This window comes from Narcine bancroftii, chromosome 2 (assembly GCF_036971445.1).
Source record: "Narcine bancroftii isolate sNarBan1 chromosome 2, sNarBan1.hap1, whole genome shotgun sequence".
Lineage (NCBI taxonomy): Eukaryota > Metazoa > Chordata > Chondrichthyes > Torpediniformes > Narcinidae > Narcine > Narcine bancroftii.
Genome location: NC_091470.1, coordinates 240,121,280 through 240,146,827, shown reverse-complemented (window position 1 = coordinate 240,146,827; position 25,548 = coordinate 240,121,280). Strand labels below are relative to the sequence as shown.

The 25,548-nt window shown below is 39.5% G+C and overlaps 1 protein-coding gene across 3 annotated transcripts in view; it reads left to right on the top strand.

Moving 5' to 3' along the window:
- Positions 1–25,548, top strand: part of rad21b (RAD21 cohesin complex component b) — a 63,628-nt gene that overhangs the window by 19,949 nt on the left and 18,131 nt on the right. For all 3 annotated transcript variants that reach the window (XM_069920553.1, XM_069920555.1, XM_069920554.1), the window contains exons 5-10: positions 5,069–5,175; positions 18,118–18,324; positions 19,581–19,703; positions 21,782–21,904; positions 22,532–22,755; positions 23,029–23,188. In XM_069920553.1, coding sequence (XP_069776654.1) covers positions 5,069–5,175; positions 18,118–18,324; positions 19,581–19,703; positions 21,782–21,904; positions 22,532–22,755; positions 23,029–23,188 — 944 coding nt within the window. The remainder of the gene's footprint in view (positions 1–5,068; positions 5,176–18,117; positions 18,325–19,580; positions 19,704–21,781; positions 21,905–22,531; positions 22,756–23,028; positions 23,189–25,548) is intronic.

Sequence of the window (25,548 nt, the reverse complement as noted above, 5' to 3'; positions counted from 1 at the left end):
AAAAATGATACAGTTCAATAAGATATAGACAGTTACAGAAACTAAATAAGGCATTCTGTTTAACATTAACATACATAAATTGTAAATCATATCCATAATTCATATTCTAAATAGAATGTACCTTTTTAGAAAAGAAATGCCCCATATGTTAACTTCACTGATTTCTTGAATGGCTGCTGAGGAGAGTTGGGTCATTTAAACCTAGTTTCACTGATGTATTGAGGATTACAGGGATTCTTGGAATTCTACACAAGTTCTAGTGGGACTAGATGGATATGATCCAACAAAGATTTTCCTGATGGCTGGAGAGTCCAAGGTATAGGAGATGCCATTCAGAATCGAGCAGGAGAAATTTTGAATTTTTTCAAGCCATGTCATTAAATAAATTCAAGAAAATATTTCTTTTTTTTTTTTTTTTTAAATTTTTTTTATTTTTCACACCATAAATCACATTAGCCATGATATACACAATTTCTTTTTCACACATATACAGTGACTTTTTCTCCCCCCCCCCTTTCCTCCCAAACCACCCCCCCACCCCCCCTCTCATCCATTTTAGGTATACAATCTAGGTTGCATTAATCCAGTCAGACAATGTTGTCATTCAACAAAATTACACCAGAAATTCTACTGAGTCCATTCTTTTCTTTCCTTCTCCTTCCATCAACTTAGGTAATGTTTGTCCCCAGTAGGTTTTCGCTATTGTATTTAATGTAAGGCTCCTATACTTGTTCGAATATTTCAATATTATTTCTTAACCAATATGTTATTTTTTCTAATGGAATACATTTATTCATTTAAATTTGGTAGTTTATTCCTTTTAATTTGGTTATGTATTCCATTAATATTTAAAGACATATAGTTCAGCGTAGCCCTTTTATATTTTGTTTATCTTCTCTTTCCGTTTTTCCATCATTACCTTTCCTCCTTTTCCATTTCTGTTTTCTTATTTTCAACTCTTTATAAGACAACATTCCTACAACATCCAACATTTTCCTTATTCTCCTATTTCTATCTTATTTATTCCCAATCTCCCATTCACCTCCTGAGTTGTCCTTTATCCCTTGTCGGACAACCACATCTCCCCTCTCCATTTGGATTTGCGAATCCACTCGCAAGCGTCAACTGATTTTGCAGTGACCGCTATTTCCCCCCACCCCGCCTCCCCCAGAAAAGATTTCACTTTTCATATGTCACAAAGGTCACTCTTTTAATTCCCTCCTTATTCTCTCTATTCCATTACCTTCCCTTATTAATTCTTGTCTATACTATCTATATTTTCCTCTAAGTACAGATACATTCACGTATGCTCCTTGTCTCTATTCACTCTTATACCTCTTTACCCGCATACATATCAATCGTGATCATTTTTACTCTCATTACCTGTCTTCATCCCTCAGTCTATTTTTGTCTTTACCCACATACATATCAATTGTGATCATCTTAACTCTCATTACCCGTCTTCCTCCCTCAGTCTATTTTTGTAATTGTTCTGCAAATTTTCGTGCTTCTTCTGGATCCGAGAATAGTCTGTTTTGTTGTCCTGGAATAAATATTTTCAATACCGCTGGATGCTTTAGTATAAATTTATACCCTTTCTTCCATAAAATCGCCTTTGCTGTATTGAACTCTTTTCTCTTCTTTAGGAGTTCAAAACTTATATCTGGATAAATGAAGATTTTTTGCCCTTTATACTCCAGTGGTTTGTTGCCCTCTCTTACTTTTTCCATTGTCTTCTCCAGTACCTTTTCTCTTGTAGTATATCTTAGGAATTTTACTACAATAGATCTTGGTTTTTGTTGTGGTTGTGGTTTAGAGGCCAATACTCTATGTGCCCTTTCTATTTCCATTTCTTGCTGTAGTTCTGGACATCCTAGGGTCTTAGGGATCCACTCTTTTATAAACTCCCTCATATTCTTGCCTTCTTCATCTTCCTTAAGGCCCACTATCTTTATGTTATTTCTTCTGTTATGGTTTTCCATTGTATCTATTTTTTGAGCTAGTAGTTCTTGTGTCTCTTTAGTTTTTTTATTAGATTCCTCCAATTTCTTTTTTAAGTCTTCTACCTCCATTTCTGCTGCTACTGCCCGCTCTTCCATCTTGTCCATTTTCTTTCCCATTTCTGTTAAGGTCATCTCCATTTTATTTATTTTCTCTTCTGTGTTGTTTATTCTTTTTCTTAAATCCTTAAATTCCTGTGTTTGCCATTCTTTAAATGATTCCATGTATCCTCTAATAAGAGCAAATATATCCTTTACCTTGCCTCTCTTTTCTTCTTCTATTTCACCATACTCTTCCTCTTCTTCTTCCTCTGGGTTGGCCATCTGTTGTTTCTTTGTTGCCCTTTCCTCCTCTTCTTTCTTGTTTCTGTTGTCTTCTGTGGTCTCTTCTTGCTGCAGGTGTTCTGCAGCTGTCGTTGCCGGCTGTGGAGATCGACTCCCCAGCTGGTCCCCCCTCCCGTCGGTGTGTTTTTTTTCATTCGCATCGCGCATGCGCGAAATTTCGCGCATGCGCGGTTGCGCACTTTTACTCGGCTCTGTGAGCCATTTTTGTAGTCCATTATTTACCGACCTGAGGGAGCGGGTTTCTCTCTCCGCAGCGGGCCTCTTCGGACAGGTAAGGCCTTCACCTTTTTCCTCCTTTGTCTTCTCTTCCTCTCTTCTTACCGTTGCTTTCGACTTTTCTTTTTTTGTCGCCATCTTCTTTCCACCTTTATACTCACTTTTCTGTAACTTTTATTTCTGTGCCTTTGTGTTTTTTCTTGTTTTTCCCGACTTTTCTGGAGAGGGCTGGAGTTCACCGTCCGGCCACTACTCCATCACGTGACTCCTCAAGAAAATATTTCTTAATGCGAGATAGATATATGCAGGGTATCATTGTTCTGAATGATTGTGCAGGCTGAAGGGGCTGTACAGCCTACACTTCCTTTAGATGTTTCCTTTTTTTTTTAATATAAAAGATTAGTTATTGGTTAAGAATACAAACCTTGAATACTTTAGTTGTCCTCTTCACCTTATTTAACCATGGGCATGCATTCCTTGCTGGTATATCGTTAATATATTTCTAATTAACATTTGACATCCTCCTGTTGAAAGAAGCTGCATTGCTCCAAAGTGGTTGATTTCATGGTATTGAGTAATGCATTTTAAAATGTGCTTGTACAATGGAAATACCTGTAAATTTAAGGTCAAACTTGTGCTTTTGTGGTGTGAAGTTTAGCCTTGTCAATATGAATTATGCATTTGTCATTTTTTTATTGAAGTACTGTAAGTTATATAAAACATTAATATAAGTGAGTCAAATTTGTGAATCATCTTAACATTTTGTTCTTAATCCTAAAGTGACAATATAATGCTGTTCTGTGGAGGAATTCAAAGTTACAATTTTTAAATTTAGAAAGCTTTTTAAATTGGAGTTGAAAACTGCTACATGCCACATGTTTAACATGATTAAAAATTGTAGTGCAGGTGTGTTTGGATTTTGTCCCGAGTAGTGAGTTACAACTTTTGGTCCATTTAATATTCCTAGGAAAAAATTTGGTCCCTGCAGAAAATTCATAAATTTTCATTTTAAAAAAAAAAGACAAAATTGCTTGCATTGTGAATTGTAAATTCACAGAGTCCCTCAAAAAAAACTGGGTGGTCACACTAAGGTAACCATCTTAACTTGAGCTACATTTAATGTAAGGTGTATCTAAGAATGACTTCTTGGCCATGTGACTGAATGTTTCTATGTGATTTTTCAATTTTAAGCATCACATGGAATTTCAGTAGCCGCAATTTATTTTCTAACTAGTAGAATATTTGAGTTATTACAGTAAAAGTCCCAACAACTATTTGGAAATCCTGATAATTCAGCACCTGGCACACTGTGTTGATTCCCACGCTCATTTTCACAATCTGATTAGTGAATTTTCTCTCTTGAAATTTTCCTGGTTCTGTTTCCTAAGCTTTTGGGTTCACTGGAAATTTGTTATTTTATTTTGTAATATCTTGAACAAAATGGAATGAAAAGTTTGTTGATTATTAATGCAGTAAGATAGTCCAGAAAGGCTACTGGTCCAGAACCACCAGTGTACCAAACATGCCCAATTAAAAAAGTTTTGCTGTATTTTGACTTGCTGTTTATTATAACCATATAAGCATTTACGGAGCAGAAACAGGCCATGTTGGCCTTTCGAGTCCGCACCGGTTCACTTAGAACAGCTCCACTAGCTCAAACCTCCCACTCTCTGCCAATAACCCTCCAACCCCCTCACCTCCATGTACACATCCAACCTTTTCTTAAATGACAGAAGGGACCCTGCCGCAACTATCTCATTCGGAAACTCATTCCATTCTGCCACCACTCGCTGAATGAAAAAGCCACCTCTAATATTTCTCCTAAAGTTTTGCCCCCTTACCCTTAACTCATGGCCTCTTGTTCCAACCTCCCCTGCCCTCAGGGGAAAGAGTCTATATATTCCTTTCATAATTTTAAATACCTCTATCAAGTCTCCTCTCAATCGTCTACGTTCCAATGTGTTGTATATTAATGATTTGGATGATGGAATGAATGGCTTTGTAGCCAATTTTGCAGATTATACAATGGTAGGTGGTCCATCATTCCTTTCAAAAGAAATGTTCATCACAGTCGGTCATTCAGAAGAAACCCTGATACAGAAATTATTCTAGAATTTTTTAAAAGTCTGAATACTGTATAGTGGGTACAAAATTTTAATTCTGTAATTATTTTCTGGAGTAATGAGAAAAATGTGACACTTTTAAAAAAGAAGTGCTATAGCAAGGGCGGCCAAAACGTGGCTCGCAGAAATATGTTGGCTGAGACAGGAATTGTATGAGCCAGCCGCCGCTGCTCACAATGGTTGTTTTAGTGGGTGTGACTTGCAAATGAATAATTGTTGTGGCTCTCAAAACACTGAAGTTTATTGAATGTGGCTCTTATTTAACATGTGGCATGTTTGGCCACCCCTATGCTATAGGAAATTCTTTCCTCTCTCCTGTGTAATCATTTTAATTCACATGCATGTTGTTTGGTTGAGGCAAATAAAATATGATATTTTTTCTAGTGATATTGATGTGGCTCAACAGTTTACCCTGAACCAGAGTAGAGTGGAAGAAATCACAATGAGAGAGGAAGTGGGCAACATCACTTTAATTCAAGATAATGACTTTGGTAAGAATTGCACATTGTATTTTCTATTCCGGAATATGTTATTAAAACTCAGACAAAAGTCATTCAATATTTTAAAATTTATCCTATCATTTAGGAATTTGCTCTAGCGTTTCTGTGTTTGCATAGAACAAGTTTTATTTTAACTGGTTAAGCAAAGTTGAGTGATATTGATGCAGAACTGTCATCTTAATTGTTGGCTCATGTACCACAAGGTGTGAAAAGATGGTTTTGTTTTATAGAAACAGGGAAGGTTCAAAGGATTACTTTTTAACTTCGTACACACAGTGAATAATAATAATGGCTCAAGATTTTGAAATTCTGATAATATGTTCCAAACCTCTATTGTCAGTCACAGAATTTTATAATGAGGAATCATTGTGAGCAATTCAGTGTTATTAAAGTGAGGGAGAAGCCAACGTAATATAAACAAGTAACAATTTTGTAACATCTGCTGCAATTTGATATGAGTGTAGAGACAGGAATTCCTATGCATATGTAGCTCAACAATTGAAATGCAATGGAAACAAATTCGTCTTGAGGTGAGGACATGGTACTTTTTTTTCCCCCTCAAAAATAATTATTTATGGGCTACAACTTCCATTCCATAGTTAGTGCCATATCTAGCTACACAATCACATAATTAGAATCTACATGATGTCCTATTCTAGGTAATTACTGCCCATTTAATCTACCTTCAATGTAATGGAAGGTGAAGGTATTGCAATACAATCAAGTAGTACTTAGCAATAACCTGCTCACTGTTTTATTGAAACTAGCCAATTCCAGCTTTTTTAACTGAATTTTTACAGCATCATTTTCTAGTGGTCCAATATCTACTCAAACCTCTCTTTTACTCTTTATATACTTGAAGAAGCTTTGATAGCCCCTTTAATGTTTTTGCTAGTCTACTTTCAAACTTTATCTTTTCCCTCATGAGTTATTTTAGTTAACCTTATGCGTTTCTTTAAAAAGTTACAATTCTCAAACTTCCCACTAAATTTTGATTCCTTGTTTGCCCTCTCTTTGACTTGAATGTTGGCTTTAACTTACCTTGTCAATCACAATTGTGACATTTTCCATTTGACTATTTTCTGTTTTGATGTGTATATTGCATCTTTCTCACACAGTAAATTAATCCATTGCTGCTTTGCTGTCCTCCCTTTCAGTACCCCTTTCCAATCTACTCTGGCCAGTTCCTCTCATGCCACTGAAATTCCTTTTACTCCACCGATACATCTGACTTTAGTTTCTCCTTGTTAAATCTCAAATTGAATGCATTCAATTGTGATCACTACCCCCTCATAGTTCCTTTACTCTAAACACCTTTGGTGCATTAAACAACAACTAATCCTCTAGTGGGCTTGTCAACAATCTATTTAAAAAGCCATCTGGAAGGCATTCTACAAATTCTCTTTTGCAATTTAATCCCAACTTGGTTTTCTCAATCTACTTGTATGTTAAAATCCCCTGCAACTTCTAAAACATTGCCCTTCTGATGCACCTTTTCTATTTGCTGTTGTACTTTGTTGTTCGCATCCAAGCTACTGTTCGAGGATCTGTATATAACTCCAAACTGTGTCCTTTTACCCTGGCATTTCTTAACTCCTCCACAATGGTTCTATATCTTCTGATCCAATGTTGCCTTTTTCTAATAATTTAATATTATTCCTTACCAACAGAGCCACACAACCCCCTCTGCTTACCTGCCTATCCTTTCAATACATTGTGTATCCTTGGACACTGTAACTCCTGTCCCCTCAGCCTCATGAATGATCTGGAGTTCATCCAGCTCCAGCTTCATTTCTCTAAAACAGTTTGTAAGAAGTTGAAGTTGGATACATTTTTCACAGGTGAAGTTGTCAGGGATATGGTTGACTTTCCTGATTATCGACAATCTGCATGTTCCTGTCCTGGCTGCCATTCCCACTATTGAACTTTGCATCAACTCCTGCGCCTCCATCTCAGCCTCTGTTCCCCCAAGCCTCAGATTCCCAATCCTACACTGGGCCACTCACACACTGCCATCCCTTTTGAGCTTTCCTTCCTTTATTGGGATTTATTACCTTCAAAGGTGAAATTTTGGGAGTACAGAGTTTGTATGTTCCTTTCAGGATCAAAGGCCCGGTTAGAAGGCATAGGGAAGCTTGGTTTTCGAGGGATATTGGGAATCTAGTTCGGAAGGAGAGAAAGGTGTATAACAATATCGGAAACATAGATCAAATTAGGTATTTGAGGAGAATAAAAATGCAAGAAAAACCTCTAGAAAGAAAACCGGATGGTTAAAAGAAGACATGAGATGCTTTGGCAGTCAATGTGAAGGAAAATCATAAGTGTTTCACAGGTGTATTAAGAGCAAAAGGATAGTAAGGAACAAAATTAATCCCCTTGAAGATCAGAGTGGCCGGCTTTGTATGAAGCCAAGAGAGATGGAAGAGGTCTTACATTTTTTTTTTTCATCAGTATTCACTCAGGAAAAGGGAACAGAGTCGTGGGATGTAAGGAAAACAAGCGGTGGGGTCATAGAACCTATACAGATTAAAGAGGAGGAAGTGCTTGTCAAAAAAGCAAATAAGGGTGGATAAATCCCCAGGGCTTGATAAAATATTCCCTCAAAGCTTGCGGGAGGCTACTGTAGAAGTTGCAGGGGCTCTGGCAGAAATATTTAAAATGTCCTTAGCCACAGGTGTGGTGGCAGAGGATTGGAGGGTAGCTCATGTTGTTGAAAAAAGGCTCCAAAATTAACCCTGGAAATTATAGGCAGGTGAGCCTGAATGCCTATTAAGCTATTGGAAGGTGTTCTAAGGGATTGAATGTACTGTAGCGGCCCGCGAACTGAGTCACGACCCAACTCACAAAATGGCTGTGATCGCAAGGGCCCCACAGGGACCAACGGCTGTTGTCCAGTGTGACCTCCTGCATGTCGGGAAACAGTGGGCAATGGCAGGAATGTCAGCCCGCTGGCACTGCAAGGACATCACTCCTGTCGTCAGAGGCGGGAGTGAATATAAACAGAGCGGCAGAGCAATAAATCAGTCTTCAACCTTGACTGTGTCATTCTTACTCAACACTTCATGTAGCACACACATGACATTAGTGACCCCAACAGGTCCAACCAGCAGTTAGTTCCGAAGGTGACAAACCAAGCAGCTCTCCACTCAGTCTCGCTTAAGCTGCCAACATTCTGGATGATACAGCCACAGGGGTGGTTCAAACAGACTGAGGCCCAGTTCCACCTTCGACAGATTGCCACTGCCAATACCCTCTTCCACTCACTCGACCAGGACACGGCAGCAAGGGTCGTCGATTTCCTAAAGCAATGCCCTCAAAGAGCTTTTGGGTTTTCATGGCATGAGCGCGCCATCTGTCTTCTGCACTTGGACAGTTTGGGGGACAGGGCCCCATCCACCATCATGAGCGAGATAATTGCGCTCACCAAGGGGCACAAGCCTTGCATGCTCTTTGAGCAGATTTTCCAGAGCAGCTACCTGAGGATATCTGACTTGCTGCCGAAGAGGACTTCAGTGACCCGAGGAAAGTGGCGGCCCGGGTAGATATGCTCTGGAGAACGAAGAAAGAAAACAGCGTCTCGGTGGAACAGATCGCCAAGCCTGACCCCAGCCACAGCAGATGGAGAGGCAAGTGGAACCCCCTACCTAGCCATATTGTTATTACCATCAACGATGGAGTGTAGGGGCCTGTCAATGCTGCCCACCCTGCGCATTTCTGGGAATTGATATAGCCAGCCGTCGTCAATGGCTGCAGCAGTTAGCTAATGTGACGGCCTCTTCCACATTTGGGACTCTGTTGGGAAGGTGTTTCCACATGGACACTGGTGCCGAAATGTTCTCTTCTTCTCCCCCCCCCCCCCCCCACAGCCTTTGACACCCGGAATGCCAAGCCAGGCTCGGCATTGAGGGCACTTCTGTGTGAACTTGTGGTACCTGCACCATTCCCCTATGTTTTGCTGGCCACCACTTTAAATGGACTTTTACTGTTGCGGCAGTGGCGCAACTACTCCTGGAAGCTGTTTTTTCCCGTGCGCCCACTACCTGCTGGTAGACTTGAAAGGGTGGCATTTGGTGCATGCCAGACCTTTTCAAACAATGCTCCAGGGGGAAGTCAGACTACTGCCCCCCACCTTGACACTGTCACACTGTCCATCGATGCCTACACGCATCCTGGCGGAGTTGCCTACAATTGTGGCACCACAGTTCTCCGCGGAACCAAAGCACGGGGTAAGGCACCACATCCTCACAGATGGCGAGCCACATTCCCCCCCCCCAAAAAAAACTTGCCCTCGCCAAAGAAGAATTTAAGGAAATAGAGGAAATGGGGGATCGTATGGTGGTCAGACAGCCCCTGCCCCCCCCCCTCCCCCCGCACATGGTTCCAAAGCTAACAGGTGGATGGAGGTTGTGTGGTGAACTTACAAGGGGCCTGGGTGTTTTCAAAGGTTGATTTAATCGGGTTATCCTTCAAATCCCTGTGCGTAGCCAAAAGCGCCATGATCATCCCCTTCGGCCAGTTGGAATTCATGAGGATACCCTTTAGGCTTAAGAATGCTGCTTAGACTTTTCAGTGGCTGATGGACACAGTGAGCCAGGACTTCCCATTTGTGTTCATCTACCTGGATGATAGCCTTATTGCCAATCGCATCCACTCAGAGCACACGGCCCACCTCAGATAATTATTTACTTTCCTGCAGGAGTTTGGGCTGGACATAATTGACTTCCTGGTGCATTGAGGTATGGGGCGAAACCACTGCCTGAGAAGGTGGAGGCCACTTGGTGGTTCACGAGACCTTACACCAGGAAGGGGCTGCAAAAGTTAATCGATATGATCGATTCATACTGGCAGCAGTTCTGATCATTCAACCCTATTTGCACTCATGGCAGGGAAAATAAAGATATTGTTTGGGATGGTGAGGCCTCTGAGGTGTTGAAAGTGAAGGATGCTTTGGCCAATGTCTCCCTTCTGGTTCACCCCAGTCTGGAGATGCATGCCCTCACAGTGGATGCCTACAGCATAGCGGTCAGAGGGGATCCTCAAAAAGCTGATCAACAGGCAATGGCAGTCCCTGGACTTTTTTGTACCAAACTTAAATATAGCGCCTTTGACCGGGAGTTATTGGCGCTGTTCCAGACAGTCAGGCACTTCAATACTTCTTGGAAGGCAGACAATTCAAGGTCTTCCGACCATAAACCACTGACTTTCGCCTTCCACAAAGTGTCTGACCTGTGGTGAACCAGACAGCAGAGGCACCTTTCCTACATGTCCAACTGTACCACAGACATCCAACACATCGCCGACAAGTGCAATGTGGTGGCCGATGCATTCTCCTGTCCCGCCATTGAGTCCGTCCGCACCCTATCCCAGGGCATAGACTATTTAGCCCTAGCTAAGCCACAACACGACAACTGAGATCCCAGCATACAGGACGGCGGTTTCTGGGCTGTAGCTGGAGGATGTTGTCATCGCCCCATGTAGCCAGACGCTCCTCTGTGATGTCTCCACCAGCAATTCCCACCCGATTGTGCCAGCAGCATGGAGACAGAAGGTTTTCTAAGCGGTGCACAACTTGGAGCATCCAGCCATCAGAACCATGGTAAAGATGATGGCTTGCGGGTTTGTCTGGCACAGGCTAGGCAAACAGGTCAATCAATGGGCCAAGAACTGCATGCTCTGCCAGCATCCAAGGTGCAAACTCTCACTAAAGTACCTCCCCAGACTTGAGCCAGTGCAGTGTAAGTTCAGCCTCGTTCACATCGACATTGTGGGGCTGCTACCGGTTTCCCGTGGAGCGAGATACCTCCTCACCATAGTAGACAGCTCAACTAGGTGGCTGGAGAAGGTCCTGATGGCCAACATGACCACAGAGACCTGCACCAGGGCACTATTCCAACACCTGAGTGTGTTAAGTTTTGAATCCCGGAACATTTCCCCTCTGACGGGGAGTGCAGTTTACATCTGGGCTCTGGACGGTGCTGACCAAAATGTTGGGAACCCATCTCCACCACACCACAGCATATCACCCGCAGGCCAACGAGTTGGTGGAATGGATCCACAGACACTTGAAATCAGCCCTGATGGCCTGGCTCAAGGGGCCCAACTGGGCGGATGAACTGCCTTGGGTCCTTCTGGGGGATGGGGTATGCACTGCGCCGAAAGAGGACTTTAATTCCTCCACATCAAAAATGGTCTACGGCGCACCCTTGGTAATCCTGGGGGAGTTCTAGGCCACCACCAAGGATCTGGAACGCACCCCCCCCCCCCCCCACCCCATGGTTGCACAAACAGCTGAGGGAAAGATCGGGTACCCTAGCACCTCCACAGCCCCTGCCGCATGGCCAGCCCAAATCTTTTGACCCCAAAGATTTGCACACTTGTGAATGTTTTTGAGCGAAGGGAAGCGCACCGGGCACCCCTCCACTGGGTATACGAGGGGCTGTACAGAGTCGTCAGGCATAATGGGTTGACTTGCACATTGCCGGCAAAGAGGAAACATTAACCCTTGATCACCTGAAACTGGCCCATGTAGACATTAGCTAGCCAATCAAGACTCAGCCCCTGTGAAGCAGAGGTAAGCCAGCCAAGCGATGTTGTGGGGGGGGTCATGTCACGGCCCATGAACAGAGTTGCGACCCGGCTCACAAAATGACTGGTGCACGTGATGATCGTGGGAGCCCTGCAGGGACCAGCGGCCATCGTCCCATGTGACCTTCCGCACGGCGGAAACAGTGGGCCGTGACAGGTTCGCCGGCCAGTCAGAGGCCGGTGCTATGATGACATCACTCCTGTCATCAGAGGCAGGGAATGAATCTAAACTGAACTGGCAGAGCAATAAATCAGTCTTCCACCTCAACTTGACTTTGTGTGTTGTTCTTACTCTACTCTGCGTCACGCGCATGTTACAATTATTTGGATAGCCATGGTCTGATTAGGGAAAGTCAACAAAACTAATTATCAAAAGAAAAAAATATATATAATTATTATTGTTATAGTTCCATCTCTCTCCTTGTGTCCCTCCACACCACACTCCTTTCAGAACCACTTTTCCTTCCCTCAAGGATAAGACCCAGTACCAACAACACTTCCCAAGAGAAAGGTATGAAAAAAAGTACCATAACTAAATGGTAAAAACCCTCCCTTTACTGTGAAATAGACTAAACACCACCTCCCTCTATTATACAGAGAGTGAGAAAACCCAGGCAAAACAATTTCAGAAAATTTTACTTTTATTCCCCTAAAGGATTAATGTCAAACAAATACAAATGTACAGGAAGAAAATGTGTCATTCAAATTTTTAAAAATCAAGTTCAAAGAAGTTCTCTCATTCTCTTTCAGTTTTCTTCAAAGTTGGTAGTTTGTTCATAAAATTCTTTGCTACTTCAATATCAGTTTAAAAAAAACCTTATTTTGTCCATTTGGCATCTAATTTTCAAATTGGCTGGTTGACACAACACAGATTTCCAAAAGGTGCTCTTCAGTGGATTAAATTCACATCTGTGCACTTGTATCTGGATTTTAAAAAAATATTTTTTCACCTTCAATTTTCTGTGGTTTTCCTTCCCTCTCCTTTTTTTTGTTGAATATTTTACAATTTTCATACATGTAGTATATAATCATTTCTATACAGGTAGTCCCTGACTTATTATTGTCATGGGAATGGAAGGATTCGTTGTAACTCAGGTTTGGTCATATTGGGAAACATGGACCTGTGGCTGCTGGGGTGGGGGGTGGGGGTTGGGGGAAGAGAAGGAAACCTTGGGCTACAGCAGGGAACGCAGAGTGGGGACTTAGGGCTGCCTCCAGGAGCGGGGATCCACTGTATACAGTACTTTTAATACAAAATATGAACTTGTATAGTAGTTTTAATTTAAAAAAAATTTAATTTGGTCGTTTGTGCAGGTGGACGTAACTTGCGTAGGTTGGAAATTGAAGACCCATCATATTAGTGCAGATTAGTCCTGACTACAAAAGGAAATGCACACCCTCTTTTTAAAACCCTCCCGAACCCTAATCCCCCCCCCCAAACAAAATCAATCGTCACTTTAACATTTTCAAATTATGTTGTAACATATTAAAGAAGAAAGAATGAAGCTAGAAAATCTACTGGATTATACTAGATAGGCCTTGGTGCACCAAGGACTGTAACTGAAAGGCAAGTATTTGCACTAATGGGTGAGGTCATAGGAATCCGCTATTGAAAGATAAAATTAAACCACATTACCTATCTTTTGTATATATGGGCTCCATATTTGTAAATGTACATTATACTTATTCTTCAAATTATATGTAATTTTTTCTAACAGGAAAGACTTTTCAATTTCTGCATGTAATCTGTCGACTTCCGAGTAATTTCTCTTCTTGACCTTGCTGTAATTCTTAAATTTTTTTTCATGATCATTAAATTTCATACATCTTATTAATATAGACTGTAGTTTTTGATGTGAAAATGGGGATTTGTATGCCTTCTCAATTTCTATATTTGCTCTGAAATTTTTACTCTCAGGTCTTTAGGTAGGCATTCTTGAAAGAAGCAGATGGGATTTTCTCCCTCTTCCTCTTTGATTCTCATTATTTTAACATTGTAACACCTATTAAAAGTCTTGAAAGAATCCATCTTTTAATATATTTTTGCTTTTTCCGAAGCCCATTAATTTAATTCTTTTTCCACATTAACCATTCTTTCCGTAGTTTCATCCATTTCATAACACTTTCATTTGTGATCCTAATTTCTGTCTCTAACCTGGTCACTACTTTTAAAATATGATCCAGTTTTTTTTGTGTGTTCTGATCCTCCAATAGGAGTACTTCCATTATTATATCTTTATTAGTATATTTTTCTTTAGCTTGTACTCAAACTTTCTTAACCTCACACACTGGCTTAACATTTACCAGTTCATCTTCCTTTATACTTTTGTTGATCTCTGAGTTGTCATTATGGGAGAGAGGTCCTCCTTGTTTCTGCTGGTGCTGCTTTGCATCAGGCATGCAAACAACAGTGTGCATGTTCAGTCTCCTTCAGAGCAACTCCCGTTGGAAAAACTCTATTTCTTGCAGGGTGCTCAAGGTTGCTGACAATTGCTGTTTTTCTTCAACATTTTTACCATGAAGGTAAAATTCTTCCTTTTCTTCCTGGTTGAGTTACTGTATTTTTTCTTTATAATTACTCAGGAGCTTCAGGAGGCTGCCTCCTTCCTCCTCTGTCACATGATGTTCCCCTGAATCGTGTACCCTTGAGTAGAATGAGTAGTCTCTTTCTACGGGGTTAAGCTGCCTCCATATATCAATCAAATTTAAATCCTTCATAAATGATAGTGTCACTTTTGCCTTTGTTGCTATTCTGGCTAATTTGTCCAGTATTGGATTTAGACAGAAATTAAAGTCTCCTCCATCTAGTTTATTTTGTCTTCCCTTTGCTTTTCTTTTTTTTTTTAAAAAAAACTTTCATAAAGGCTTTCTCATCATAATTTGGTACATAGTCATAAACATTCATGATTCTGCATACATTTTACAATGCCCATTACAAATCTTCTGACATGGTCAGTCATTGTCTCTTCTATTATTGGTATATTTTCATTAACTAGAATTGCTACTCTTTGTTTTGAGTTGAATGAAAGCTTTATTAGTTGTCCAACCTACCTTTTTTTAATTTTGCATGTTCTGATTTGGTAAGATGCATTTCTTGTAGAAGGACTATAAATGCCTTTAATTTTAAGGTATGCCTCTTCACTAGTCTGTTTATCCCATTATCATTGACTAATTTGTAACGTTCTATCCATATTGATTTTTTAAACAAATGTTTAACACTAAAACATTTTTGGTTACTTAAATAATGCAGTGATCTTTTCCTGCCCTGATGGTGACGTAAACAGGAAACCTCTAATGCCCATGGAATCTCTCAAGAAAGAAGCCCTCCCTTAAGTGTCATTTTTTTATAGATACTCCTCCGGGTGCCATTCTCCCCCTTAAAACAGAGTCTCCACCTTGCTACTACAGGTACACAATCCTTTACTGGAACCCTTGGGGGGACAGTGTGTTCCAAATTTTGGATTTTTCCGGATTTCGGAAAGCCAGATTTAAGCTCACCCGAATTGTGCTACCATGTCCACCCCCATCCCTTCCAATCACGCTGCCGGTGTCTTGCCCACCTGACTCACCCTGCCGTTATTCCCCGACTCGCCCTGCCGGTCTCTCCCCCTCATACCCCCCCCCCCCCACTTGCGCTGCCAACTCTCTCCCCATTTGCTGGATTTTGGAGCTTTCCTGATTTTAGATGTCCGGATAAAGGATTGTGTACCTGTATTCCCATGTTTTCTCTCTTTCCTGAGATCTCTGAACATTTCAATAAAGTTTACTTTTCAATAATAGATATAAGATGGATTTTTTAAAAAAAAACAACCTTTAGTTAGTTCCATTGTAAACATTATTCACAGTCTTCTTTGGCAACCTTAGCCTTTTTATAAACCTCTCAGGAAGTCTTCCACCTCGTTCTTAGTCTTGAAATAAATTGCAGATTCTCTTCTGCTATTTCATGGGGTATATCATCAAATATTTAAAGTTTTTGAAATGCGATTGTCTTTTTACATCATCAAACTCCTTCCTTTACTTAATCAAAGTAGGACTAAAATCTTGAAAAAATAGCACTTTTTCATGGTCAATCTCGGGTGGGCCATTATTTTGCTTTGAGTATTCATATGCTGCTCTTGAGTTCGAGGGCCTGGTGAGCCCTTTCAATATGCAGATTTCCTTTGAATTTGTCTTCTCCCAGCAGTCGTGGGATCCATGATTCAAAGAAGTTCACCAGATCTCTTCCCTTGATTCTTTCAGTCCAGTAATTCGGACATTATTTTGTCTGCTAAAATTCTTCGTGTTCATCTTGTCCAGCATACCTTAGCTGTCTGACTCCCATTGCTTCGCATCTTTCTCCAAAGCTTTTAACTTGTATTTGTACTCAGCCTGTTTATGCTTGGGTCATTCTTTCCATTAGATCTTCATCGATTTCTTTAATTTCAGTCATCCTTTGTCATGTGTCTTATTAACATCAACAAATCGGTCGCTCAAGTTTTCCATCTTCTCCAGGAAAATATTTAGTTCTTGTCCTGACTTCCCAGCTCTGCTGGGATCTACCGGTCCCAAGATCACTTTTGTTTCTTTTTGTAGTCAGGACTAATATGATGGATTTACAGGTAGTCCACAACTTCCAACCCATGCAAGTTACGTCCACTTGCACATACAACCAAAAAAAAAATTTAAGTTATTAAAACTACTATACAAGTTCATATTTTGTATTAAAAGTACTGTATACAGTGATTTCCCCACTCCTGGAGGCAGCCCAAAGTCCCTGCTCTGTGTTTCATGCTGTAGCCCAAGGTTTCCGTTTTTCCCCCACCCCCCCCCCCCCACCCCGCCAGCAGCCACAGGTCCTCGTTTCCCTACATGACCAAATCTGAGTTACAACCAATCCTTCCATCCCTAATACAGTTGTAAGTCAGGGACTACCTGATGTTCCTGGCTGTGTACAAACTTTTTCATTTTTTTGTTCTAGGCTGCCTTGGTTTCTTAATAGTTGTTTTATCCATTTTTGTTTAAAAAAAATTCTTAATCTTAAAACTTTAACTGTCTTCACATAGAGCTCAATTAAAACATATGTCTAAGTCCTTCGCATGACCATGCCTCTTCTGATGCTTTTTAAACGCTCCTCCTCTTGTTCACGGTCCTGGTCTCTCAATCCTTTACGAGATTTAAACCTGATTTTTCAATGCTCCTCTTTATTGTTTAGTCCTGCTCTCTCAATCCCTGACAAAATAATAGCATAGCCAAGTTTGGCTCCAACTCGATCTAAAAATTTGCTGACAACACCAGCATTACTGGCCAAATAACTGGAAATAATGAGAGCAGGGATGCAGATTGAGAAGCTGGCTGGGTTAAAAGTCAAAACAACAATTTTGCTCTCAGTGTCACCAGGACCAAGGAACTTATTGATTCTAGGAGGAGGCTTTTGTTGATGAGATCTGGAGGGTTTGTACCTTCAAGTTCCTGAAAGCCAATCAATTAGAAGACACCCCCGCCCCAGAGTCAGCACATCAAGGCAACCATGAAGAAGGTGCACTCACGTCTACTTTCTAAGACGTCTGAGTGGATTTGAATATTATCAAAAATTATCATTAAACCTCTACAGCTGCTGCCTCAAATGGCAGCCAACTTTATTAAGGACTCCCATCACCCTGGCCACAACCTCTTTTCACTGATATCTTTGGGAAGAAGATTTTGAAGCCTGAAGACCAACATCTTGAGGCTCAAGGACATTTTTTTTTCCCCCAATGGTTATCAGGCTCTTGGTCCTTCCCCTTACTGGACTAATCATAAAATAAGCCACCATATAAAGACTGTATTGTAATGCCATTTTTTTCCTTCCACTATGGTATATATTATTTTGTATGTTTTTAAAAAAAAATTTAATATAACTCCTGTAATTTTATATGAAGCATCTGTTCAGCTGCATCAAAAAGAAATAATTTTGGTGGATATGTACATTGTTTTATGATCTTTAATTAATAACTGCACACAATATATACATTTATTAGTTTCATTCTGGGAAGTGTTGGCATTAGTGAAATGTAAGAATTATAGCAACTGTATGGAGACTAATATGATATGGGTTATTATAGTAAATAAATGTTTCTGAAAAAAGACATTTCCCAATAACAGAACTCTTGCATAACCCAGGGATTGACTGTATCTGGAATTATGTATGGCACTGGCCAACTTGAACTTACCAGCTGTTTACTCCAGTGATATTAGAACATTACAGATCTAAATTTAACTTTAATAACTTTTTGTCTGTTTAAAATTTGAGGTGGCAGTTTTGTTTTAATAGGCTTAATATGTGTAGGGTGTTAAAATCTATTACTAATGAGGAATTTTTGCCCTCTAAAGGTGATTTTGGAGTAGATGACCGGGAGATTATGCGAGAAGGAAGTACCTTTGAAGAAGATATAATGGGAAGTACAAGCGATTCCAATCTGTTGTTGGAGCCAGTGCAGAATACCACAGCCCAGCTTGCTGAGAAAAGTAATCATCTGGCATATGATGATCCCCTCAAAAATGATGGATTTGGTGATGGTATTGACGGTGGAATCCTCGGTATGTTTTGCTTTCTGTAGGATTTAGGATATTGTTAGCTTTTATTTATTTGGAACTTTGCATACAGTTCAACTTTGTATAGCTTTCATGTATACATCTTTCAACTACATTGAATCCTCTTTAGCAGCATAGCTTCAGTATTCAGAGTTTAGTCAAACCATCTGTTATCGCAAGCAAGCATGCTGCCAATCAGAATTTTCAGATACAGTTGATTTTTAAAAGAAAATTCCTTAATTTCCACAAAACATTACTTCAGTTGCACAGTCACATTACAGGAAGAACGTGGTACCAATATGGAATACAGAAGAGGTTTACCAAGATGTTATCTGGAATAGAGTGCTATATTTTTTTAAGGAGAGAATGAATTAATTCTCATTCATTTGTAGAAGGCTAAGGGGGTGGGGGGGGGCACTTGTCGAGGCTTACAGAATTATGAGGGGGATAGTCAGAATCTTTTTCTCGGGACAGACAAGCCTCGAGCTCAAGACCATAGGTTTAAAGTGAGAGTTGAAGAATTCAAAGCAAATCTGAGTGCCTGTGTTTTTCACATACCGTCGAATATTTGGAACAGGTTGCCAGAGGAGGTACAGGAGACAGATACTATTACAAAATCTAGAAGATACATGCATAAGAAAGGAGTAAAGGTTTGTGGGTCGAATGGGGCAAATGAATTGGATCTCATGGTTGACATGGTGTAAGGGCTCATTTCTGTATTTTTTGTTTCTATAAATTAAACCCACTGCATTGTGGATTATTCTTTCAGATAGAGACCTAATTTCTGACAAAATTTGTTATTGAACCTCCTTTGACCCTTTAAATAGTGAAGGTCGGATCAGAAGTATTTTTATTTAAAAAAAACTAATCGTCACTTAGCTAGTCATCATAAAGCTTTTTGATTACTGATAGACCTACCCGTCAAATGTTTCTCCAAATTTACTCAAACCCTTTACGATGCATATTAACTATAATCTCTACATCATCATAATTTCTTTCCTAAAGGTTTAGGGCAAAGATTTTAAAAAGTCCAACTGCTGTATCTAGAACTGCTTAGATAACTTATTTGCTTTTGTACTCTTAAACTCTAAAGGCCAAGATCTTCTGACGTGCCTTTATCAACTTATCATTCAACCTTAGAATATGCTTGCATGTGAATCTCCAAATTTTGATTTTCTGCTAACTTGAATAGTGCCTGTTTTTAAGAGGCTTTATTCTACTTTAATTCTTAAATTTTTAATGAAATAATATTTATTTACCAGATGATAAGCTTTTAAGCCACAATGATGGTGGTATCTTTGATGACCCACCAGTCTTAACAGATGGAGGAGTATTGATGCCAGAAGAACCTGTTCATAATGATGATGAAGATGATGTCATGTCTAGTAAGTATTTTGAAATGTTTTCTCTTTACTTCTTGCAGGACATCGAAACTAAATCTGAATCGCGTTGTTTCACGGATTTTTCTTTTTCAATCTTTATTAATCATATTATAGGTAAATAATACATGAGGAAAATAGGAGTACATAAATAATCCAAAATGGAAAAAATCACTACATGTCATCAAATGATATAACATATTACATTACACCACAATTAACAAATATGTTCTTATCTCCTCAAACTGAAATCTTTAAAAAAATTTATTGTGTAAAATCCTAAAAAAAAGAAAATAAAAAGGCCAGACAGCCTATTGTTATGAGCCCCAAGCCCTGCAGCAACAGACATTCACCAAGACAAGTGGCTTTCAAAACAAAAGTTATTTTTAATAAACTTCAAACATGAAAATAGAATGAAACATTAACTTAACTCTATACTTAACTAACTCAAATTAACCCCCTTCTAATTCTAAGTGCACATGTATGCAATGTGTGTGTAAATTCAAGAAAACTTCTTTGGTTCTCAGTTCAATCTCACTTCTTCTTCCAAGTTCTTTGTTTGCAGGCAATCACCATACTGTGCACAGAATGTAATGTATAAAGTTCACCAGGCTTGGTGCTTGAAAGGTAAATGTTTACCACTCAGGAAGGTTCTTGTAGGGTTTGCAGAGAGAGATATTTGTTGCTCCAGGATTTCCACAACTGAGGTACCACCACTAGTCACCTCAGGGTCTCACTGATGAAACATGCTCCCATCAGGGTCTTCTAGATGGTAACCTCCTTCTTCAAGCTACCACAGAGTTCCATTCCTTCCTCTATTTCAAGAGAAACATCAGACAGATAGCACTTCCTGCTCTGGCACTTGCTTTCATCAGTTTCAAACATTTTCCCTGGATTGCACTTTTCAGTTACTTGTCAGTGTCCCATACACTGACTGACTGAGCTATTAACTCAACTCTCTCTCTTCCAACCGAAAACTCCAAAGAGAGCATGGGACTCATGTCTTGAAAAACCCCCACCTTCCTGAGCAAAACAAGAGTTCTTTCTTCTGCTCCCATCTGTTGTTAGATAAACAAAATCTTCTGTGAGCACTTTGCAGAAAGGGTACTGATAGCATGACTCCAGCAAGACAATGGTCAAGCATTTTATGTTGTCAGTTCAATTAACACCTACTTGTGAAAGGTGCTTTCATTCTCCAGAGATCCTCCAATGTGAATTCTTCAGTCTTTCAAATAAGATCTGTTTTAAAATGTGTATGTATGTGACCTACTCTAAATCTTATAAATTCTCCCCAAATATTTATATTGTTACCACTATCTGGAGAATTTATTAATAAAAATTAATTGTCTGGTCTTCACCAACAAAGAGAAAAGAAATAAAATATAGCCTGGAAAGGAAAATAATTGTACTAAGTCATGTGGAAATAATTTATAAAAGGTTGCCAAATATCTTCAAATTTAACAGAAGTATCAAATATACGACTTCTAACTTTCTCTAAACGTAAATATAACATAATTTGAGAGAGCCATTGAGTCAGAGTAAGTGGATTAGAATATTTCCATTTAAATAAGATAGCGCTTCTAGCAAAAATGTAGAAAAGGCTACAAACTGATATGTGGAAATGGGAACTCGTCCAAAAAGAGCAGTCAGTGGGTTAGCAGTCAGTTTAGCTGACAAAGTCTTAAAAATATTTATCCAAAACCTCTCCAACATAGTACCTCTTCAACATAGAACATGACCAAGACATAAGTTAGAAAAGCCATTTCTGATTTACATCTATCACAAATAGGAGTAATATTGGAAAAAATACAGGCCAATTTGTCTTTCAACATATGAGCCCAATGTACCACTTTAAACTGAATCAAAGAATGATGAGCACATATTGAAGATTTAAAGATGATCTTCATAATTCCTTGAAGATATAACTTCCCAGGCTCTTTTAATTTTATCATTATAATTTGAGTGCAATCTTAATAATTTATAAATGTTAACAATTAAAACCTTTTAAGAAGCATTAATATCATGGATCCATGCACATTACTTAATGGATAGGAAAATAAAATTGCATATTTCTTTTAAATCAGTAGGTGGACCTGACAGTCCGGACTCTGATGATCCAGTAGAACCTCTACCAACAATGACTGATCAGACAACCTTGGTACCAAATGAAGAGGAAGCCTTTGCATTGGAACCAATTGATATAACTGGTAAGATTTTTTTCATGACGATTCATTTGGATCTGTGATCAGCTGCATAGTATCAAATTAAGTGGACATTCCAATCACATAAAAGGAACTAAAACTCACAGGAAAATGTTCTTAAACTCTTCTACAAAGTTAAAGTTTGCCTATTTTTTTACCCAATTTTTGTGGTCTTAAGTCATTCATAATTGTGTCATGGCATTTGTTACAAGAACTCATAATTTCATAATATTTTGCTCAAATGCACAGCTATTGTTTAGAAGGCAATCCACCAAGGATTGCTTGCTGCTATTTTCATCTTTGTCTAAACTAATTGTGCTTTTTTAAAATCCCTATCCAAATGGATTGCACTTTTTAATCTTTTGAGTCAAAATCGTTTCTTGCTACTGACCTCTTGCCATGCTTTATTATCATACCTACACAATCCCCTTTTCCTAAATATTTAATATTTAGTTCCAATCTTGATCTTATTGCATATGCCTCTTTTTCTAATGGCTACTAACAAACACAAAGACCTAGGTGGCTTTGTCACTCCATTTTCTTTTGTTGTGCCATGTCAAGTTCAAATTCTAACCAGTTAACGTGCTGAAGAGCAGAAAAATAAATTGATAAATTTGGGATGTTTTCTTTCAGTTAAGGAAACAAAAGCCAAACGGAAGAGGAAGCTGATTGTAGATAGTGTAAAAGAACTGGACAGTAAAACTATTCGGGCACAGTTAAGTGACTACTCGGACATTGTAACTACGTTGGATCTTGCACCACCAACCAAGAAACTTATGATGTGGAAAGAGACAGGTGGTGTGGAGAAGTTGTTCTCGCTTCCAGCTCAACCTCTCTGGAATAACAGATTGTTGAAAGTAAATATTGGTTTAAAAATTCATGCTCTTGCAATTGTATAGTTATTTTTTTCTACCAAATACAGTACAGTAAAAATTTAATATTTAAAACAAATTAAAATGTGAAATGCAAAAGATGCTTGTACTACTAAACTGCTTTAGAATTCAACAAGCAATTTGATTTTAAAATTGTTTAATAATGTAAGCTTTTTGACCATGAATCTGATCACTCCTTAATGATTAGTGTCTTAGTCTGTATTAAATGATATTTATAATCCTTTCATTTTTGTGTAGCTGTTCACGCGTTGCCTCACTCCAATTGTCCCAGATGAGCTGAGAAAAAAGAGAAAGGGAGGTGAAGCAGACAATTTAGAACAGTTCCTGAAAGAGATTGAAAATCCAGAAGTGCCAAGGGAGGAGCAACAACCACAACAGCAGCAGCGTGATGTGATTGGTAAATGGTTGCTTAATTATTTCTCCTTTCCTCTTTTCATTGACTGAGAGTATGTGTATCAAATTATTTCTATTTTTCAAGAAAATATTGTTTTAATTGAACAAATTCCCCAAATCAACCATATTCTATTTGAATTGTAGTTTTTGGGTTGGATTGACTTGACTTGCATTGATTTTAAATATGTGAGATTTTTGTTCATAATAGATGTATGTGAAATGGGCTAAGAGTTTTACGAAGTTAGGATTCTTCTAAAATGTTGAAACAATGTATGAGGAGTTAAGTAGCCTACTTGCATTGGGGGATATCCACAAGTTTTTCAGTTTAGAGAATATTATTTCTTATCTGTTGGTTGGGATTTTATTTCCCATTACATTCTTGGAGTGGTGCAAAATTGGATTTGAAAGGATCATCTCATACTGAGTTTTAGAAAATAATTTTTAAAAAATTTTTCAGTGGTGACAAATATTTTTAAAAGAACATTCACATTTCTAGTTCAAATTTAATTAGGTCCTATGAAGAAATGGGAAGCATTATTAAAACACAAGGCGAGACTAATTCTAGGAGTGAATGCACTAAATTACAGTGCAACACCAATGATCCAAAATCCTCATTTATCCAAAATTTTTTTCGGAACCTAACTGACCTTACAGGTTTGGGGAAAAAATTCACCCGACATGAAATTAGAACGATTGTCCTCGTTTCAGGTAATTCCCTCCCCTCTCTCTTTCCTTTTCTTCTTTACCTTTCCCTATTTACTTTTCTCTCCAACTCTCCCTCTCAAACTGTGTGCCACTGTCTCCTAGCCACAAACAGTTGGAAGAATCCCTTGTCCCGGTGTCATGGAGAGCGGGCTCCTGGGCAGGAGCGGGGACCTCTGGTTCAGTGCCATTCCCTCCCCTCCCTCCTCTGCACACTGGACGCAGATTTTGAATCCTCCTCTCTGCCCACTTCGCACGCGCCCGTGTGTGTGCGCACGCATGCGCGCGCAGAAGGCCTAAGGAAGGATTTGGAGTTGGGATTTTGGCGATGGGAACTCTAGTGGCCAGGGAGACAGAAGTCCACCAATTCGCCATTGAGTGTTCCACCACCCTGGGAAGCCTCCCTGGGGATCAACTGTAGCGGAGGGTTTGTGTCGGTGATCAGCATCAGCGGTTGGGTTGTCTCAGTGATTGGAGTTTGCGTTGGAATCATCTCAGTGACTAGCGGTCAGCACTTTTTTAGTGAGAATTAAATATTATTTTAGTGCTTTAAAAGCATTCCTTTTTTGTTTAAACATTGATACAAGTGATTTGCTGTTGGTATTTATTTTTAAATAACCAGTTATCTTGGGAGAAAAAAATGTTTACCTGACATGGGCCTGGTCCCGACTATTTCAGATAATCAGGATTGTACTGTAAATTCATTGTGATTCTGCCACAGGTGCCAAACCTTTTATCCGGGATCATAGGAAACGGATACTTGCCGTTGTTTAGAATCTTCTGGATTTCGGTATCATTTTAAAATGGTGATCCATTTAAGCAAATGCGATGTTTCAGAATTACACAAAACGGGGCGCAGGGTGTTAAATGAGCGTTGAGAGGGGATCTCATAGAGACATATAAAATTCTGGCAGGACTGGACAGAATGGATGCAGATGGGATGTTTCCAATGATGGGAAAATCCAGAACCTGGGGCCATGGTTTGAGGATAATAGGCAAACCATTTAGGACCGAGATGAGGAGGAATTTCTTGACCCAGAGGGTGGTGAATCTATGGAATTCATTGCCACAGAGGGCAGTAGAGGCAGATTCATTAAATATATTTAAGAGGGAATTAGATGTATTTCTTCAGTATAAGGGTATTAAAGGTTACGGAGAGAAGGCGGGGACGGGGTACTGAACTTTAAGATCAGCCATGATCTCGTTGAGTGGCAGAGCAGGCTCGAAGGGTCAAATGACCTACTCCTGCTCCTATCTTCTATGTTTCTATGAATTTAGATAAATAAAGACAATCATATTACTAGAATTTTTTTAATTTTAAAGTAAAACTTCAAAATAAAACTGGCTCAGACACTGCAGACATCTCAAACAGTGCAAATGCAGTAAATGCACATTGCAGCTCAAACATCGTGTCAGAATGAACTCTTTTTAAATGCTTCTTCCATAGGTAGAGAACTCTGCAGTTCTCTTTGACATGAAATTTGCCTCCAAATATAATTGAGTTTTAAAAATGTCAAATGTTCTCCATTTTCAGAGGGACACACACCCCTCTCCCCAACCCCATGGGCATCTTCTCTTACCTTTGGTGGAAAGGTGACTTTGCCCAAGCACCCGGTGGGAGAGAAGTAGGCGGCAGCTGGATCAATGCGGGATCAATGTCTA